The sequence below is a fragment of the Pagrus pagrus genome (genome assembly GCF_965226575.1).
Source record: "Pagrus pagrus genome assembly, chromosome: 14".
In the NCBI taxonomy this organism is placed as follows: Eukaryota; Metazoa; Chordata; class Actinopteri; order Spariformes; family Sparidae; genus Pagrus; species Pagrus pagrus.
This window is the reverse complement of record NC_140198.1, coordinates 1,944,790-1,965,371: the sequence shown is the minus strand read 5'-3', so window position 1 is coordinate 1,965,371 and position 20,582 is coordinate 1,944,790. Positions and strand designations below refer to the sequence as shown.

The 20,582-nt window shown below is 40.6% G+C and overlaps 2 protein-coding genes across 19 annotated transcripts in view; one reads left to right on the top strand and one right to left on the bottom strand.

Annotated features, from left to right (window-relative positions):
• nup98 (nucleoporin 98 and 96 precursor) overlaps nucleotides 1-20,582 on the bottom strand; it is a 159,687-nt gene that overhangs the window by 9,940 nt on the left and 129,165 nt on the right. For 10 of the 18 annotated variants that reach the window (XR_014624113.1, XR_014624114.1, XR_014624115.1 and 7 more), the window contains exons 26-35: nucleotides 20,286-20,548; nucleotides 19,694-19,969; nucleotides 19,174-19,331; nucleotides 18,928-19,068; nucleotides 18,676-18,824; nucleotides 17,570-17,791; nucleotides 16,913-17,154; nucleotides 16,501-16,655; nucleotides 15,654-15,765; nucleotides 11,310-11,398 (exon numbers count right to left, since the gene is read on the bottom strand). Coding sequence is in view for 4 of the 18 variants with exons in the window: in XM_084373860.1 (XP_084229986.1) it covers nucleotides 14,858-15,057; nucleotides 15,654-15,765; nucleotides 16,501-16,655; nucleotides 16,913-17,154; nucleotides 17,570-17,791; nucleotides 18,676-18,824; nucleotides 18,928-19,068; nucleotides 19,174-19,331; nucleotides 19,694-19,969; nucleotides 20,286-20,548 (1,918 nt within the window). In the remaining 14 variants the exon portion in view is untranslated. Of the gene's footprint in view, nucleotides 1-7,137; nucleotides 7,302-11,309; nucleotides 11,399-12,560; nucleotides 15,058-15,653; nucleotides 15,766-16,500; nucleotides 16,656-16,912; nucleotides 17,155-17,569; nucleotides 17,792-18,675; nucleotides 18,825-18,927; nucleotides 19,069-19,173; nucleotides 19,332-19,693; nucleotides 19,970-20,285; nucleotides 20,549-20,582 lie in introns of those variants that run through there. The other 8 variants (XM_084373860.1, XM_084373859.1, XM_084373861.1 and 5 more) reach the window with 5 other exon arrangements.
• Nucleotides 552-13,155, top strand: LOC311269625 (uncharacterized protein; the record flags this gene model as incomplete). The annotated part of the gene is made up of 10 exons (XM_084373878.1): nucleotides 552-650; nucleotides 1,888-1,980; nucleotides 2,255-2,329; nucleotides 3,567-3,659; nucleotides 3,934-4,005; nucleotides 5,241-5,333; nucleotides 5,608-5,682; nucleotides 6,918-7,010; nucleotides 7,286-7,378; nucleotides 11,362-13,155. The coding sequence occupies 10 exons, from the start codon at nucleotides 552-554 to the stop codon at nucleotides 11,422-11,424; spliced, it is 849 nt and encodes a 282-aa protein (XP_084230004.1). The 3' UTR covers nucleotides 11,425-13,155.

The window sequence follows — 20,582 nt, the reverse complement described above, 5'->3', positions numbered from 1 at the left end:
AACCACATAGCTACATTACAAAAATGTGATTGGCTCCAAGAAGAACAGCGACAAGACGAGACACCAGAAGAGATGTGTCAGATGTAGAGTTTTTATCGGTCTGTTAACAGCTAAAGTAGTTTGATTACTCTGTACGTGTCCAGTTGTCTATCAACAAACCAGTATCGATTATCAAACTGTTTTCATCTTGTGTCTCTGGTTTGTTCAGACTGATCCTGTTGAACCTGTGAAGCCCAAACAGAAGAAGACAGAGAAGCAAGATTTGTCCCTGAAACCAGCTGGATCCACCAAAACCTCCAAGGTCACAGCAGGACGCCTCTGTTCTCCTGATGTTAACATCTGTCAGATTTCCTCTCCAGTCAGCTGTGGTTGTTTATTATCGTTAACATCAGTCTTAATCAGAAGGTTTGAGGACTGAACACACTTCCCTGAGGTGTCCCATTTTTCACAGCAGGGTCTCCGTCAGTACTTTAAAAGTAAAACCCTCCACTGACGACCTGCGTTGTTTAAAGGTCATCATCAATGAACACGATATATCTCATTATTTTTAAATGTTGCGTCTCTGGTTTGTTCAGGCTGATCCTGTTGAACCTGTGAAGCCCAAACAGAAGAAGAAGCAAGAGTCAAACGGATCCACCAAAACCTCCGAGGTAGGAAGACTACTACTGGAACTTGGTTGTTTATTATCGTTAACATCAGTCTTAACTGAGAAAAGTACAGGACTGAGCACACTTTCCTGAGGGGTCCCATTGTCTACAACAGGATCTTTTTAATACTTTCAAAGGACAACCCTCTTTGATCTGTCACCAATTAATGTAAAAAAAGACAGAATAATTCAGTAAAAGGAATGAAAAATAATTAGCTTTAAAGCATTTACAAAAAACAAATAAAACGTACGTCAAAGTCCACCTAGTAGAATCAAATAAAAACAAAACAATCAAATATTTAAAAATATTTAAATTAGACAACTTACCATCTTTTTCTGGAGTTTTCAGGCACATCTCAGGTTCTTTACACCACATGAAGACAAATGTTATCGCCAAGATTTCCATCAACTCACTCAGTGAAGCGTCAAAGGGAGAGACCTGTTCTTCTACACCGATGAGTGTTGTTCTGATACCGACATTCAAAACGCCTTCGATGCTGCCAAAATACTGAAATCCGGTCAAGTCGAGAATACAAATCTAAGCACTGATCTGATACCACATCGTTTACAGTATTTATTAGAAATGAGCGTCTGCTACTTCCCGGCAGCGTCCTGTACACCTGAATACAACTTAAGATTTTTTTTAACTGCACAAGTAGCCAATATTCATAAACAGCAAGTGACTCGTGTAACTAAAAGCTCCACTTTGTAAGAAAAGTCGAATTATGAGTCTCTTTCCAACTCGTCGAATACTGACCCTGTGGGTTAGTGAGCGATCTGACCTACAGTCAGTCAGTATTTGACAAGTTGGGAATGAGAGTCAAAAATCCACTTTCGTACAAACTGGACCTTGAAGCACATCCATACAGGGCTCATAGTATACAGCTCTTAAAATATAATAATGTGTATTTTCTGTATTTTATCAGCTGATACACAAAGTTCAGCTCTGAATCGGTCTTGGGAGAGAAACAATGGCAGCAGTACATCTCTTATTAAACTTTTGGATCAGTTAACAGTTAATTGACCACACAGAGCTAAAACTAAACCAGCATCCCTTATAGAAGTTCTGTCTTCATCAAGGTTTTAACGACCAGTTTTGTTGAAACTCTTTATATAATTCAACAGAACCACAAACCATCTGTAGTCTGTGGTTCTGTTGAATTATATTTTATTTAACTTTTTCAAGTTTTGGAAATATTCTTCGTAGTAGTGTTTTCATCTTGTGTGTCTGGTTTGTTCAGGCTGATCCTGTTGAACCTGTGAAGCCCAAACAGAAGAAGACAGAGAAGCAAGATTTGTCCCTGAAACCAGCTGGATCCACCAAAACCTCCAAGGTCACAGCAGGACGCCTCTGTTCTCCTGATGTTAACATCTGTCAGATTTCCTCTCCAGTCAGCTGTGGTTGTTTATTATCGTTAACATCAGTCTTAATCAGAAGGTTTGAGGACTGAACACACTTCCCTGAGGTGTCCCATTTTTCACAGCAGGGTCTCCGTCAGTACTTTAAAAGTAAAACCCTCCACTGACGACCTGCGTTGTTTAAAGGTCATCATCAATGAACACGATATATCTCATTATTTTTAAATGTTGCGTCTCTGGTTTGTTCAGGCTGATCCTGTTGAACCTGTGAAGCCCAAACAGAAGAAGAAGCAAGAGTCAAACGGATCCACCAAAACCTCCGAGGTAGGAAGACTACTACTGGAACTTGGTTGTTTATTATCGTTAACATCAGTCTTAACTGAGAAAAGTACAGGACTGAGCACACTTTCCTGAGGGGTCCCATTGTCTACAACAGGATCTTTTTAATACTTTCAAAGGACAACCCTCTTTGATCTGTCACCAATTAATGTAAAAAAAGAAAGAATAATTCAGTAAAAGGAATGAAAAATAATTAGCTTTAAAGCATTTACAAAAAACAAATAAAACGTACGTCAAAGTCCACCTAGTAGAATCAAATAAAAACAAAACAATCAAATATTTAAAAATATTTAAATTAGACAACTTACCATCTTTTTCTGGAGTTTTCAGGCACATCTCAGGTTCTTTACACCACATGAAGACAAATGTTATCGCCAAGATTTCCATCAACTCACTCAGTGAAGCGTCAAAGGGAGAGACCTGTTCTTCTACACCGATGAGTGTTGTTCTGATACCGACATTCAAAACGCCTTCGATGCTGCCAAAATACTGAAATCCGGTCAAGTCGAGAATACAAATCTAAGCACTGATCTGATACCACATCGTTTACAGTATTTATTAGAAATGAGCGTCTGCTACTTCCCGTCAGCGTCCTGTACACCTGAATACAACTTAAGATTTTTTTTAACTGCACAAGTAGCCAATATTCATAAACAGCAAGTGACTCGTGTAACTAAAAGCTCCACTTTGTAAGAAAAGTCGAATTATGAGTCTCTTTCCAACTCGTCGAATACTGACCCTGTGGGTTGGTGAGCGATCTGACCTACAGTCAGTCAGTATTTGACAAGTTGGGAATGAGAGTCAAAAATCCACTTTCGTACAAACTGGACCTTGAAGCACATCCATACAGGGCTCATAGTATACAGCTCTTAAAATATAATAATGTGTATTTTCTGTATTTTATCAGCTGATACACAAAGTTCAGCTCTGAATCGGTCTTGGGAGAGAAACAATGGCAGCAGTACATCTCTTATTAAACTTTTGGATCAGTTAACAGTTAATTGACCACACAGAGCTAAAACTAAACCAGCATCCCTTATAGAAGTTCTGTCTTCATCAAGGTTTTAACGACCAGTTTTGTTGAAACTCTTTATATAATTCAACAGAACCACAAACCATCTGTAGTCTGTGGTTCTGTTGAATTATATTTTATTTAACTTTTTCAAGTTTTGGAAATATTCTTCGTAGTAGTGTTTTCATCTTGTGTGTCTGGTTTGTTCAGGCTGATCCTGTTGAACCTGTGAAGCCCAAACAGAAGAAGACAGAGAAGCAAGATTTGTCCCTGAAACCAGCTGGATCCACCAAAACCTCCAAGGTCACAGCAGGACGCCTCTGTTCTCCTGATGTTAACATCGGTCAGATTTCCTCTCCAGTCAGCTGTGGTTGTTTATTATCGTTAACATCAGTCTTAATCAGAAGGTTTGAGGACTGAACACACTTCCCTGAGGTGTCCCATTTTTCACAGCAGGGTCTCCGTCAGTACTTTAAAAGTAAAACCCTCCACTGACGACCTGCGTTGTTTAAAGGTCATCATCAATGAACACGAGATATCTCATTATTTTTAAAAGTTGCGTCTCTGGTTTGTTCAGGCTGATCCTGTTGAACCTGTGAAGCCCAAACAGAAGAAGCAAGAGTCAAACGGATCCACCAAAACCTCCGAGGTAGGAAGACTACTACTGGAACTTGGTTGTTTATTATCGTTAATATCAGTCTTAACTGAGAAAAGTACAGGACTGAGCACACTTTCCTGAGGGGTCCCATTTTCTACAACAGGATCTTTTTAATACTTTCAAAGGACAACCCTCTTTGATCTGTCACCAATTAATGTAAAAAAAAGAAAGAATAATTCCGTAATAGGAATGAAAAATAACTAGCTTTAAAGCATTTACAAAAAACAAATAAAACGTACGCCAAAGTCCACTTAGTAGAATCAAACAAAAACAATCAAATATCTAAAAAATATTTAAATTAGACAACTTACCATCTTTTTCTGGAGTTTTCAGGCACATCTCAGGTTCTTTACACCACATGAAGATAAATGTTATCAACAAGTTTTTCCATCAACTCACTCAGTGAAGCGACAAAGGGAGAGACCTGTTCTTCTACACCGATGAGTGTTGTTCTGATACCGATATTCAAAACGCCTTCGATGCTGCCGAAATACTGAAATCAGGTCAAGTCGAGAACACAAATCTAAGCACTGATCTGATACCACATCGTTTACAGTATTTATTAGAAATGAGCGTCTGCTACTTCCCGGCAGCGTCCTGTACACCTGAATACAACTTAAGATTTTTTTTAACTGCACAAGTAGCCAATATTCATAAACAGCAAGTGACTCGTGTAACTAAAAGCTCCACTTTGTAAGAAAAGTCGAATTATGAGTCTCTTTCCAACTCGTCGAATACTGACCCTGTGGGTTGGTGAGCGATCTGACCTACAGTCAGTCAGTATTTGACAAGTTGGGAATGAGAGTCAAAAATCCACTTTCGTACAAACTGGACCTTGAAGCACATCCATACAGGGCTCATAGTATACAGCTCTTAAAATATAATAATGTGTATTTTCTGTATTTTATCAGCTGATATACAAAGTTCAGCTCTGAATCGGTCTCGGGAGAGAAACAATGGCAGCAGTACATCTCTTATTAAACTTTTGGATCAGTTAACAGTTTATTGACCACACAGAGCTAAAACTAAACCAGCATCCCTGATAGAAGTTCTGTCTTCATCAAGGTTTTAACGACCAGTTTTGTTGAAACTCTTTATATAATTCAACAGAACCACAAACCATCTGTAGTCTGTGGTTCTGTTGAATTATATTTTATTTAACTTTTTCAAGTTTTGGAAATATTCTTCGTAGTAGTGTTTTCATCTTGTGTGTCTGGTTTGTTCAGGCTGATCCTGTTGAACCTGTGAAGCCCAAACAGAAGAAGACAGAGAAGCAAGATTTGTCCCTGAAACCAGCTGGATCCACCAAAACCTCCAAGGTCACAGCAGGACGCCTCTGTTCTCCTGATGTTAACATCTGTCAGATTTCCTCTCCAGTCAGCTGTGGTTGTTTATTATCGTTAACATCAGTCTTAATCAGAAGGTTTGAGGACTGAACACACTTCCCTGAGGTGTCCCATTTTTCACAGCAGGGTCTCCGTCAGTACTTTAAAAGTAAAACCCTCCACTGACGACCTGCGTTGTTTAAAGGTCATCATCAATGAACACGATATATCTCATTATTTTTAAATGTTGCGTCTCTGGTTTGTTCAGGCTGATCCTGTTGAACCTGTGAAGCCCAAACAGAAGAAGAAGCAAGAGTCAAACGGATCCACCAAAACCTCCGAGGTAGGAAGACTACTACTGGAACTTGGTTGTTTATTATCGTCAATATCAGTCTTAACTGAGAAAAGTACAGGACTGAGCACACTTTCCTGAGGGGTCCCATTTTCTACAACAGGATCTTTTTAATACTTTCAAAGGACAACCCTCTTTGATCTGTCACCAATTAATGTAAAAAAAAGAAAGAATAATTCCGTAATAGGAATGAAAAATAACTAGCTTTAAAGCATTTACAAAAAACAAATAAAACGTACGCCAAAGTCCACTTAGTAGAATCAAATAAAAACAATCAAATATCTAAAAAATATTTAAATTAGACAACTTACCATCTTTTTCTGGAGTTTTCAGGCACATCTCAGGTTCTTTACACCACATGAAGATAAATGTTATCAACAAGTTTTTCCATCAACTCACTCAGTGACGCGACAAAGGGAGAGACCTGTTCTTCTACACCGATGAGTGTTGTTCTGATACCGATATTCAAAACGCCTTCGATGCTGCCGAAATACTGAAATCAGGTCAAGTCGAGAATACAAATCTAAGCACTGATCTGATACCACATCGTTTACAGTATTTATTAGAAATGAGCGTCTGCTACTTCCCGGCAGCGTCCTGTACACCTGAATACAACTTAAGATTTTTTTTAACTGCACAAGTAGCCAATATTCATAAACAGCAAGTGACTCGTGTAACTAAAAGCTCCACTTTGTAAGAAAAGTCGAATTATGAGTCTCTTTCCAACTCGTCGAATACTGACCCTGTGGGTTGGTGAGCGATCTGACCTACAGTCAGTCAGTATTTGACAAGTTGGGAATGAGAGTCAAAAATCCACTTTCGTACAAACTGGACCTTGAAGCACATCCATACAGGGCTCATAGTATACAGCTCTTAAAATATAATAATGTGTATTTTTTGTATTTTATCAGCTGATACACAAAGTTCAGCTCTGAATCGGTCTCGGGAGAGAAACAATGGCAGCAGTACATCTCTAATTAAACTTTTGGATCAGTTAACAGTTTATTGACCACACAGAGCTAAAACTAAACCAGCATCCGCGATAGAAGTTCTGTCTTCATCAAGGTTTTAACGATCAGTTTTGTTGAAACTCTTTATATAATTCAACAGAACCACAAACCGTCTGTAGTCTGTGGTTCTGTTGAATTATATTTTATTTAACTTTTTCAAGTTTTGGAAATATTCTTCATAGTAGTGTTTTCATCTTGTGTCTCTGGTTTGTTCAGGCTGATCCTGTTGAACCTGTGAAGCCCAAACAGAAGAAGACCCAGAAGCAAGATTTGTCCCTGAAACCAGCTGGATCCACCAAAACCTCCAAGGTCTTGGCAGGACGCCTCTGTTCTCCTGATGTTAACATCTGTCGGATTTCCTTTTCCAGTCAGCTGTGGTTGTTTATTATTGTTAACATCAGTCTTAATCAGAAGGTTTGAGGACTGAACACACTTCCCTGAGGTGTCCCATTTTTCACAGCAGGGTCTCCGTCAGTACTTTAAAAGTAAAACCCTCCACTGATGACCTGCGTTGTTTAAAGGTCATCATCAATGAACACGATATATCTCATTATTTTTAAATGTTGTGTCTCTGGTTTGTGCAGGCTGATCCTGTTGAACCTGTGAAGCCCAAACAGAAGAAGACAGAGAAGCAAGATTTGTCCCTGAAATCAGCTGGATCCACCAAAACCTCCAAGGTCACAGCAGAACACCTCTGTTCTCCTGATGTTAACATCTGTCGGATTTCCTCTCCAGTCAGCTTTGTTTGTTTATTATCGGTAACATCAGTCTTTTTTTTTTTATATACTTTATTTTTTTCCGTTTCATAACACAAACAAGAGGACATATACATACATTCATTCACATTGAATGATACACTTAAATACTCGCCACAGGATGATAAACTTTCGTTCACAGCTGTGTTATTTCAGCTGTCACACTCTGCATCGGCTAAATATGTAACACATTTAGCCCAGTAATCTTTCCCCTTTTCCTTCTGTAATCTCAAAATGAAAGTTATACGTTCCATACTGTGTACGTCATTTCTTATATTTTTCCATTGGTTCAGGGAGGGAGGTTCTCCAAGAAGCCAGCATCTAGTTATTGTTTTTTTACTTGCTGCCATGCGGATTTTTAATTAATATCTGTCCCTGTTATGCAGATCCTTTGATATATTCCCCAAATAAAATGAAAGACAAGTAAAATCAATATCAAATCCCAGAAACCTCCTTGTTGTAGCTTGTCCTTGAGTCCAGAAAGGTTGTAAGGCGGGGCAGGAGTATGGTCTGTTGTCAACACTGTCTCCAACATTGGGTCTGATGACCAGTTTGTTTTGATTTTATTTTTGGGGTTATGAAACCTCACAAAATTCTTCCAACAAAAGTTTCTCCAACTCTGTGAATTTGTAGTCGATGTCTGGGTGTGTATTATGGAAGACCATTCCTCTGGGGAGATTACAATATCCAACTCTCTTTCCCATTTTTGTTTTATATAATCTGTTGAGTGGTTCTTAAAGGTATAGTTAGTAATGTCGGAGAGCTAGCAAGATTTGAAAGTGGCACCTCGTCTAAGCTCCATCCCCTTCTCCACCTCTCGTCAGTGCTCCGTCCAAAGCCCCGCCCCCACAAACTTGGCAGGACGAGACATGAAGGCATCTGATTGGTTCCTTCAACTCGGACTGAGAGGAAGGGATTGGTCAGAGTTTTTACAGGCCTGCAGCTGCCACAGAGGTCTGATTTATTTCAGTCCTTTTTCTGAACACATTATGTTTGGACTACTCTCAGGGTGGAAAAACCATTTCACCCAGTATAACAAAAAGTGTTTCTGAACAGGATTACCAACTATACCTTTAATAAGAAGTATTTACAGATGTAAAACGTAAAAACAAGAGGCGTATCTCATGCAGCCAGTGTAGTTACATAATCCCACATTGATTTTGAGTCAATTGATCACATGACCTGGGAGCTATTGAGCTAAAATGCTAATACCTGGAAGCTATTGAGCTAAAATGCTAATATTTGCATATAAAAATTCATAAAAAATATGAACAGATGTAAAATGTAAAAGCAAGAGGTGTATCTCATGCAGCCAGTGTAGTTACATGATCCCACATTGATTTTGAGTTAATTGATCACATGACCTGGGAGCTATTGAGCTAAAATGCTAATACCTGTAAAATGCTAATACCGCTGTAGCCTCTTCTCCGTGTGTTTACTGTAAAGTCTGTAATACAGGTGCACTTGAATGTCTGTCCAATATCCAACTTAAAACCAACTTCACTGAAGTAAAAAAAACAACAAACTGCTCTGCTCATCTCCCGCTGTTTCCCTCCAGCAGCTGTTAGCCGGTTAATCAATGAAATACTTGAATACAGATTCCCCATAATATGTCGGGTGGACTCTTGAGTTGTATGCTCTCATGAACATTTGTGTAACCCCCATAATTTTCTTCCATACTCTGTTCCTTCACCTCATTTTGATAATAATGCTGGGTTTGCATGTGTCTATACAAATCTTGTCTTCCTAAACCATACTTTTCAGACATAGACTGGAAGTCCATTAATTTCCCATCCTTTACTAATGAAGAGTATGATGCGATTCCATACCTTATCCACTGTCTATATTTTAAATCCAGGGATGCTGGGTTAAAATCTGGATCATATGCTGGCCACCTCAATATTTTTATTTCTTTTTGGATCTGAAATTTCTTCACAAAGTCTAGCCACACATTCAATGAAAATCAAACCCATTGATTCTGGAAATCAGGAAAGTCCTGAATAACAGAAAGGCAGCCCAGCAAAGATTGTACAGGTCTACTTGATATTAATAATTAAATGTTTTTCCAGTTGGCTTCATATTCAGGGTTACACCAAAGAATCAAAGGTCTTAATTGTGCTGCTACGTAAAAATCCCTCAAACAGAGTAGGGCTCGTTGTAGGTGTATAGTCTTGGACAAATGACCATTAATCTTAATTCTAGCTGTCGGTAATGTATATAATGTTTTAATACACTGTATACATTTTTTACAGAAACCAAATTTTTCCATTACCTGACAGAGATACTCCCACCCCACCGAGTCGAACGCTTTGTCAGCATCTAGACTCACCTGGATGGCACTCGTCCTTTCATGGTTTGTTTGTTCTATTATATGAAGACACCTCCTTATATTATCCGGGGTCGTCTGTTACTTATAAAGCCGGTTTGGTCTTCATTTATTATTAATGGTAACAACTTCTCCATCCTTTTAGCCAATATGGATGCGTATAATTTGTAATCTTGATTTAGCACGCTAATTGGCCTGTATCCACTGCATTTCTTTCTGTCTTTGCCTTCTTTTGGGATTATAGATATGATGGCTTCCCTCCAAGACGGAGGCAGAACCCCTTCTTTTAGGATATAGTTAAAACACTCACAGAGTAGGGGAGTTATTTGTTCTCTCATTGACTTGTACCACTCGCCAGGAAACCCATCAGTACCTGGTGATTTACCCACTTCCAGACCAGAGATTGCTTTATCAGCTTCCTCAATAGTTATCTCTTTTGTGGGATCATGGTTGTGTAGTTTTCCAATAGAAGGAAGATCTAGCTGATTTAAAACCTGTTCTACAGTATGTGCCTCTGCTCTGTCTGTCTGGGTGTTCAAGGACTCAATGTCTCAAACGCTTTTTGAATGCCATCCAGTGTACAGGTTGTCTTATTAGAATTGGGATCTCTTATTTCATGAATAGTATTTTCAGCTTGTCGTTTGCGTAGTCTCCAAGTTAACAGTTTTGTTGCTTTTGAACCTGTCTCATAATATTTTTGCCTCATGAACCGAAGCTTTTTCTCTAACTCTTCACTGTAAATTTTATCTATTTCCTGCTTAATTGGTCTCATCTGTTGCAGTAGGAGGTGAGTTTTCTGCTTACTATGCAACTGCTCTAATTCTAGAAGTTTATTTTGCAAGTCAATCCGTCTTTGGGCTTTTGTCTTCTTTATAAAGGCAGTAGTTGATATAATCTTACCTCTGAGGACAGCTTTTGCAGCGTCCCATAATGTCACTGCATTCACCTGCCCATTATCATTGTTCTCCAAGTGTGTTTGTAATTCTTCCTTAGCTATCATCTTTGCCCTTTTAATAGGGCTAGTAAGTCCATTTACATTGAGTGGGACAACTTGAAATTCTCTATCACCCATAATCTGCAATTATGAAGCATCTCAATTCCTGTGGCAATACCCTCTTAGACCTCAAAACATAATAACAATGTAACAATGTAACAGTGTAAGTATGGATTCAAACGGATCCACCAAAACCTCCAAGGTAGCTGCAGCTCGTCTCTGTTCTACTGAAGCTGAAATTTGTTTTAAGTTAAAAAAACGTATCGTACTAATCAACCAACAGAGTTAACCAAAACATGTAATACCTGTTAAATAAAAACATTATGAGTCTATATTCCATAATAAATCTGTTAGAGACATTAACGGTGATAAATCTCTGCTTAGTTTTTAAAGCAAGAAAATGTAACTTCCTGGAGAAAGACAGTCGACCCAAAGTGTTGAGCTGTTAATATTTCGAGGTTTGCACGTCTCAGACTGTTATCAGGGCTGAGATGGACTCTAAACATCTGATTTATCTGAGTTTTGTTCTGTACCTGTCAGCTGGTCTCAAACCTTCACCATGGATCTCAATCTGTCTCCCTGCAGGCTCAGAGTGCTGCTGTCCAGCCTGGAACAAAGAAAACTGCAGGAATCAAAAAGGCCAGTTAGAAGAGCGCTCGCCTGGAGGCAGAGCTCTGGAGGTTTTAAACTGAAGTTTTATCAGTTTTTCTCCATCGTGAACGCACAAAAACTGGAACTGGAAACTCATCTATCAAAAACAAAACTCCAGACTGACGAACTCTCGGCACAGTTCCTCTGTGATAAAGATTAAATTAAAGATTTCACTGCATTGACTTGACTGTGTGTCCTCTCTGATTCTTTTGTTTTTGACTTTTCTCTTAATAAAAAGCAATCTGCTTCAGTTATCCTGCTTTGAGTGTTGAAGCCTTTTTGATCGAAGCTCGTGCTTTTTGACCAAAAAGCTCAAGGAACTATGAAACCAGAGGAACTAAAACACCTTTAATACGGTTTTGATTCTGCCACATTTAAAGAACCGCGAAGAACGATGAGAGATCGAGATCAATTCACTGATTTTCTGTACATTTGTGCACCTGGCTGAAAACTTCAGTCTACACAACAGATGACGAGCTGTCAAGTGTTTGGAGGAAAATATATTCAACTGTTTTTAAAACAATCATACGATAAATTTACACTCGCTAGTTTGCTTTGGTTGGTTTGTCAGCAGCTTCACAGAAAAAACAACCCCACTGATTTCCATGAGTTTCAGGATAGAGCCCAAAAACTTTTGGTGCGGAGGGACGGATGCAGGAATTCTTACTCAGGGAATGACACATGGATCATCAGGAAGAAAATCAGGTATATTAGGTGGCTGGTATCGCTTAGTGAGTACAACTTGACTCGGGGCTACTATAATTTGGATCTAGCGGATTAAAATGTGTTTTATTGATGATGGATTAGACGTGATTGAATTAAAGGGGACTGTTGAGCTTTGGCGGAGGTATACAATCTACTAAGTTTAGAAACAACAATAAATGTCCACTTTCTGTCCTAATGCGAATTCTAGTAACAAGCTGAACTTTCTTGTTTTATAAATGAAGCAGCAGAAAGTTCTTGGTCCCATCGAAAAGTTACTGCAGTGGAAGAAAATCTTTCATTTTTTGAGTTTAGTTTCGACTTATTGAGTTTTCATCTTCGTCTTCATGGTTCAGAGCTTCAGACAGTTTAATAGTTGTTGAGACATCTTCAGCTTTTCTTGCTGGAAAGAAAAGACATGAATAAACAACTTTATTTCTACTTGACTTTATTAAAAAATATCATCAACAAAATCATCCAGAAACATGCACACGCACACACACAACCACACAAAGCAGTATCCATCCATATAAACTACACACATACACACACATACACTGTTTCTGTTGAACAGGAGAGAAAACGGACATCATATAGAGCTTCCTGTTTGTCGAGAAACAACTAAACTGATTTTATTTTGAAGAGAAAAAAAACATTCTTGGCAAGCGGACAGTTACTCTACAGGACAAAAGAAAGATGATCCATTGATCGATCGATCAGTGAAGGGTTTCATTCCAAAACTCTTTGCATCCAATTTATTAATAATTAAAGGTGGAGGATAAAAACGACCTGATATTCCCTGTTTGATTTTCCAAAAATATACAATATTTATATAATTACATGCAGCGAAATCTCTGGTTGGCAGCTCGTTTTGGAAGGAAACTCTTCACTAACTCTGATGAAGTGCTAATAAAAAATAACACGCTTGTTTGTTGTTGTTTCTCTGGTTTACGTGCACACACACGCACGCACATACTTCTGATTTACATTCAAATCAAACAGAAGAACAAGAAATCTACAAAAATAGACCATTAGGCATTTTACACTTTGCATGTTGAGCTTTCCTCTGAGTCGTCTCCAAAAATGAAACTTTGTGCACATCGAACCCGTTTGTACGACATCACCGCTCGGCTTTAATATTAAGATAATCGTCTTTATTCACATATCGACAGATGAACAGATGCTACGGTCACACTATGCTAAGCTAACGCCTGCTTTTATTTGCTTATCAAATCCAAATCTTTAAATGAAAAACAAGCAGTCAGAGAGGATTTTTGCCCTCCAACCTGTTTTTGTCAGAGCTAATCGACATCTTGGAGCTTTCTTTGGGGTCGGAGATCAAACGAGTGACTGAGGGTCACATTTACACACTCACATGCACAGTGTCAAAGACGCTATTCAAACAGAAAGAAACCGCTAAAGATGGAGATAATTCTGTTTTCAGGGAGCATTTCAAAATAATAAACAACGACGGAACAGAAATGACTTTCAGCGTGAACATACTTTCAGTCCGACCTCTTCAGGTCAAATAAAGTGATAAAGACGGGCCGTACCAGTGTGTCTACAAACTCCACATGCTTCATATTTTACATCCTTTTCCTGACATCATCATTTGGTTTCCTTTAATTTCTGCTCTTGAATCTTGGTTCAAATCTGTCAAAATAGATAAAAGCTCAGGCGTGAACAGAAGATCTGCAGACTGTGAAGACTTTAATCTGTCCTCTTTTCGTTTGGTCTCACGTTTACAGTTGAATGATGTAAACGTGATGACTTTCTGTCAGTGTTTTTTTTTTTTTTTTTTACATTGATATAAAATAATGGATAATAAACACTGATTGGTTTTAATACTGAAGAGAAATGAAGAGAAACTGGAGGTGCAATGATCAGCAGGTTAATCGATTAGTTGTCAACTATTTAAAGGTAGGAACGGTGATTCTGGGGGAAGATAGTTGATTGATGAGTCTGATGCAGATATTGTGTGTCGATATTCAGCCTGAAATTCAAACTCAAAACGTTATTTATAATCAACTAATTGATAATCAATTAGTGACCCTTCAAGATGAAACCAGTCGGCTATGATCAGTTCGAGTTTGAGTGATTTAGTTTAAACAGTTTCTCAAATTGTTTTTTAAATGTTTTGGGTAAAATAAACCTGTAAATCATGAACTTAGAATCTGAAAAATGAAAGATGATTTGGTAAACGACCCCATAGACGTGTCTTGTTGGAGGTCTGGACCTTCAGGTTGGGAACCAGTAAAATGTTTTTAAAAGTTTGACTGTGATGTTCAGAATATGAGATTTGTAGACTGGAGTAAATAAAACTTCACTGGTCTGGAGGTTTAAATCAGGAGTCATTACATTGACTGTTGTTTCATTTTCAAATGCTCCTCTGAAGCCACACACACACAAACACAGACCCACACAGACCCACACACACACCCACACACACAAACACACCCACACACACAAACACACACACACACACACACATACACACACACGATGAGGAATGACGTATCGAAGCTCTCTGCTGTTTTCTGGACAAACTGAAGGCGCTGCAGAAGCTCAAAGTAAATAAACTCTCCGGGTTAAAGTTCTCAAGCTGTTCTCCTCCTCGGTTGAAGACGACAGACTTTCTTCGCGCTCCTTTTCTGCATCAGAGTTTCGTGATGTTTGAGCGTCTGAAATCTCAACATAAAAAAAAAAAAACACCTGTCAATGTGCGCTCTCATTGGCTGACGATGAGCTGGCGCAGGTAGGACTGCGTGAGGCCTCGCAGCTCCTCCAGCGTGTAGTCCTCCGGCATCGGCAGGCGGGTGATGTGCGGCGCCAGCTGGGTGAGCGGGATGCTGAGGGAGTCGGACGCCACGTCGCCCTGCTGAAGGCTCAGCACCACACGCAGGATGTTGGCCACACGCTTCGCCATTTCTGCAAGGAGGGAGGGAGGGCCGGGGGTGGGGGCGGGGCTTGGTTAGGTTGTGTGTTGTGGGAAACGTCTGCAGGTTTTCATTCTCATCCAACAACAAGAGCTGACTTCACTCACCTACCTGAACTTCTTGTTTACTACGATCTGCAAACAAATGACGACTTCCTGCCGTCACTGTGAGGCAGGAAGTCTCAACACAAACTCTTCTTCTGTGTTCCCTCGAGTGAATGAACTCGAATCAGCTGAATCCTTTCCTGTCTTCAAAAATCACTTCTAGACCTGCAGAACCTCCTCTGAGAGCAAATACTCGCCATCATATCTTCTTCTCACATATAAACTCATATTCAATCACTTCAGACACTGCAGCCTCATGTTGTGACGACGTTTTCATATGATCTACTTCTGATCTGTTTTCAAAAAGCCGTCAGATCAACTGAGGACAGAGAGTTTAACATAATCTCACAAAGACATGAGTCTTAAATCAGACGCCAGCCAATCAGAGGACAGATGTGTGAGTGAATCCAGCTGCTGTTGTTTCTGGACGTCAGCGTCTCGTCACTGGTTAAACTTGATGAACATGAAGCAGTCGTGCTCTCACCTGATTGGGCGAGGCGGTCTCTGGCGGTGCTGCAGGGCAGCAGCTCGATTCTGCTGCAGAGAGACGTCACGTTGGTGTGAAGACGCTCCAGCTCGTAACCGGCGTTGTCCATCTGTCAGCGAGGACACAAACATCAGACATCAACAGTCACTTCTTTAAGTACATTTACTCAGGTACATTACACGTTTATATGTTGTACTTTATATTGTCCTATATTTATTTTACAGCTGTCATTAGTTTACAGATGAAAGTTTTCCATAAAAAACACAAGATCACTTTACTAAACATGTCACATCATTAAAGGTCAAACCAGCCAAAAGTCAATAAAGTACTTAAATAATACTGATAAATATATATATAATAATAATAAAGTATAATATATAAAGTATTATGGAAAAGTAGTTTTGTTGTTGAAGTACATTTTGCTGCCAACACTTCTGAGCTATAAATTAAGTTCATTTTTGAAGGAACGGCTTATTTTCATTAGTTTTGTTTTGTCACCTTCACTCAAGTAAATAATCTGACGCGTACAGCTGCCATCTTGTCTTCATCAAACTTTTCTTTCTACGCTTTTAAATAATGAGTAAGAAAAAATAATAAATAAAAGTTATAACCTTACTAACCTGAAGTACTCAGTGACCACTCAACACTGCATTAGCAGCATGCTAACATGTTAGCCAGCGACAGACTTAAAACTAAACTACTCCTCCGTCTTATAAGTTTTATGTTCATCATTTTGCACAGAAACAAATATAAAAGTCTGTTTTGCTCATGTGACACTGTGACAACTCAAATAAAGAATAACGTTTTTATTTGAAGCATTTAGAAACAGAGACAGCGTCCGTACCTGCTGGATGTCCTGCAGAGTCTTGATGACCCGGATGTAGTCCAGGTAAACCCTCCCTGCAGTGTCCCAGTCCTGGATGGTGGCGCTGTGTTCAGGGATCGCCAGCCCCTCCAGGAACTCCAGCAGGTAGTCATGGTTGTCGTTGATGATGCAGTCTACAGAGGGATTATACAGATGATAGATTGAATCTATTGAATTAGAATAAATACATTTTGCTGCAGAAACAGACACTTATTGAGGTTTTTTCATCACAAGAAAACCTTGATTCCTGTAAACCGAGTTCAGACGTGTCTCCTGACAGTTAGAAACACGACATACGAACATTAAAAACTGAAAACCAGTTGAAACTGATCAGTTTTTCTGTATTGTCTATTAAAACCAGGGTACACAGAGTCCCTCAGAGTGTTCAGACCTGAGGCCAGGTGTTGGATCAGCAGCCGGTGACACTGGCTCCAGTATCCGGCCCGGTACAGGTGCAGCGCTTCCTGGTGTCTGTCGCTGTCGCGGCGGGCTCGGGTAGCCTTGGCCTCGTGGATCCACTGCTCCGGGATCAGCAGCCTCTCGGTCAGGAAGCGCTCCCTCCGGACCGACTCGTCAGTCTCCTGCAGGGGGCAGTGGAGGGTCAGCATCTCCCTCACCGCTCTCTCCCGCTGACTGAAGACACAAAAACATCACAGTGAAGAAGAATGAAGATTGTTTTATCATCGGGGAGGACGAGTGGAGACGACAGAGGCTGTTCAAAGTTAAAGACGATGAAATAATACCAAATCACGAAGAATCAGACAAAGAAGGACGTGAAGAAGATGAGACTGAATCTCACTGCTGCTGGAACATTCTCACTACAACTGACGCTCATATTAAACCGACATTATTCTGGTTACAGTTTGTAATCTTCAGAAACACTCCTCTCTACAAATCGATAATAAAGTGATCAATATGCTTCACGCATTAGCAGATACATTTAGGATTTAATCCAAATTACAATTTAACAAATGTAGGAGGGACAGTTGTTGAAAAGTGAAAGAAAACAGAACAAACTGTTTAATCCAGTTTGAACATTTGAACGTACGTGTGGTCGGGGATGTGCAGGAGGATGAAGATGGCCATGTGCCACAGCCCAGCACTCTCCAGCTGTGCGGCGTAGCTGGCGTGGAGGAGTCCCTGCCGCGGGGCGCTCAGGTGGCTGTAGTGCAGCGCCTGCAGGACGCCCCACAGGTGCCAGCTCAGACGGTAATCCAGCCGCTCCCAGGTGACGGTCAGTGGGTCCAACAGCTGCTGCAGGCTGTAATGTCTGCAGGACAACACAGAGACAACTGGAGCATCAGAGATCTGTTTATAATTCATCATCTTAGTTCTGAAGGAGAAAATAACCCTGATGATGTTTTAGAGATGTCCTCAGTCACGTCATCTTTGGTGTTGAACCTAACGATTAGTAACAGCAGGCCTGCGTTACAAATGGAAGGTTATTTATTTACTTTTTAAATTTTTATTAATGAATCAATTCATTGGTCTTGAGGTGTTCCATAAAGAGGAATGATATTTGGCGCAAATGTACTCCTGTACTGAAGGTTTAGATGACGACACTGATGTTGAACCTGTTTGTTAGATGTGTGGAGCACACAGTGTATTGTAGTGTGTTTTTGTTTCGTCAAGCCTGTGGTTGTTTGTCTTGTCTTGTATATATTGAAAAATCTAAATTAAAATCAGGCTGAATTTCAGTCAGATCAGTTGATGTTCGATGTTCAGTTTCAGGTCACACCTTCTGATTAACCACATCTCTGATCAGCAATCTGATGGTTTTCTAGCAGGTCTAGCATTTTCCACCATGGCTGCTGCCAAAAGTCTGTATTGCGCTCATTTAAAAAAATGCTGGAGTTGTATTTTTGTCTTTTCGGAGAACGTTTCTGAGAAGTTTCCACCTGAACCTCCAAACCAGTTGAGCCTGAAAGAGGAGAATTTAAATCTGATGCTGGACAGATGGATGAGACGAGATGATATCTGTTTCAAATTCATGTTGGGTTTCTTCATCATTCTGAATTTTTATCCAGTTCAGGAAAACACAAATCTAATCTAATCTAATAATAATAATAATAATAATAATAATAATGCGTCTTACATCCTCATTCATATTAACTTTATTCCTTCCGCAGGTGAGTGATGATGGGGCTGGTTTACCTGTCACTGTAGAGTTTGAGCAGGTGGAAGCAGAGGTCGTGCAGTGGTCGTTTAGACTCCTCCTCCTCCTCGTTCTCCATGTCCGGCTGCTCCGCCTCCATGTATGGAGGAAGGGGGGCGCAGGCATACTTTCCCCCCTCACATGAGCCCTGCAGGACAGAAATGGAGGGTCAACAGAGTGAAACAACACAGTAAAAGACAAAATAAAAGTAAAAGTATCATGTGACTGCAGTTTGAGAGGCAGCAGCTCACCTGGAAGGCAGCTTCATATTTGTCGAGGGCGTCGGCCACCGAGGCGGTCGGAGGCAACATGAACCAGAGGTGGACGGCCACGGAGCGTTTCCAGTCCAACTCGGAGCAGACGTTCACCACAGAGTCAGACGACTGCCACACCTGCAGGGACGGACAGGAAACACAATCAGCATCAAACTACAACAAACGTGTGTTGTGAATCTCTCTGAGCCAGTAAAAGCGTTTCTGTTTGGCTAGTTGTCGTACAGGTTTCCCGGCGAGCAGCGCAAAGATGCGCAGTCGTTCCTCGGGCAGGTAGCAGTCGGTCTGCATGCGGTTCCAATCAGCAAGCTGAAGCGCGAGCAGGTCCCGGCAGTATTGAGAGCCGACAGCCTGAGACAGCAGCAGGGACAGACGGTGGTCTCCTGAGGACAAACAGTTGCATGTTAGCAGAGCTGGTAGTTTTAACAGAGACAGTTGATGAAACATTTTACTAACTACCCACCTGGCCTTTGTCTGTTTATCATGTAGCACCTCCAGCTTGTGCTGCTTCTTAAAGCATCATGTGAAGCTGAACAGACTCACTGTGACAGCAGCTTATACTACATATCTGTCAGTTTATTAATAAGTTTGATCCGTCTAATAGCTTTTTATTAGTTTAATCTTGTATCTGGACTATCCACAGTCTAGCTTTGACACTTTCTTTGTGCTGAATTTATAAAAAATGTTTGTGAAGTCTGTTTGGCTTTGAACCAGCTCCTCTCTCTCGTCTCGTTATAAATCTCACCTTCCTTCTGTGCGAGTCGACACGCCTCACTGATGCGGTTGCCCGTCAGGTAGCTGAAGATGGCCTCTGTGTGGCTGCCCTTCCCCGCCAGCGCCACCTCCTCCTCCACCCTGGAGGTGGCTCCACGGGACAGCCAGGCCGAGAAGGTTCGCCTCCTCTCCAGCTGCTGCTCATACTCGCTAGGCGTCTCGACATCTGGCTCCTGATCTCTGGGGCCCAACCGGCCCCACAAGGCCTCACACAAGGTCCAGACCTCAGACCAGTAACCCAGGACGGCTGAAGGAGAGAGAGACGGGTCAAAAACAGCTCAGGGTAAAATCGAGTCAAGACTCATTTAAACAATTACAACTAAACATTAAGAGTATATGTTGCAGGATGGAGGATCAGAAGAAGCCGTCAGTGTTATTTAAGTGTTATTTTGAGTAAAACTCTTAAAGCTATGACCAACAAACAACAATACTGAATACAAAACAAAATATTCAGAAATTCTGAAGAAACATTATTTCAACATGAACTTCAAACCAATTATCTTACTGTGTCAACTTATGTACATGAACTAGTTTCTAACTCGTCCAGATCATTTCTCTCTTACAGTCTGCGTCACCCTGCTTGTCGTTCAGTTCGGTGATCCACTCGGCGTATTCGTGCAGCGCCGCCACGCCGGTCTGCGGTCGAACCAGAGGGCAGGTGGAGGCGTCTGTTGTGTCGACGGTGCTGTGCTTCAAACAGATCTCCAGGGGGCGTTGCAGCACCGCCTGGCACTCGTCCTCCTCCTCTTCCTCACTGGTCTTCACTGCTGAAGGCTCCAGACCCACCAGCTGCTCCAACACCACCTTATAGGAGCTCTCTATCAGTCTGCAAGAGGAGACGACGACTCAACATGAACTTA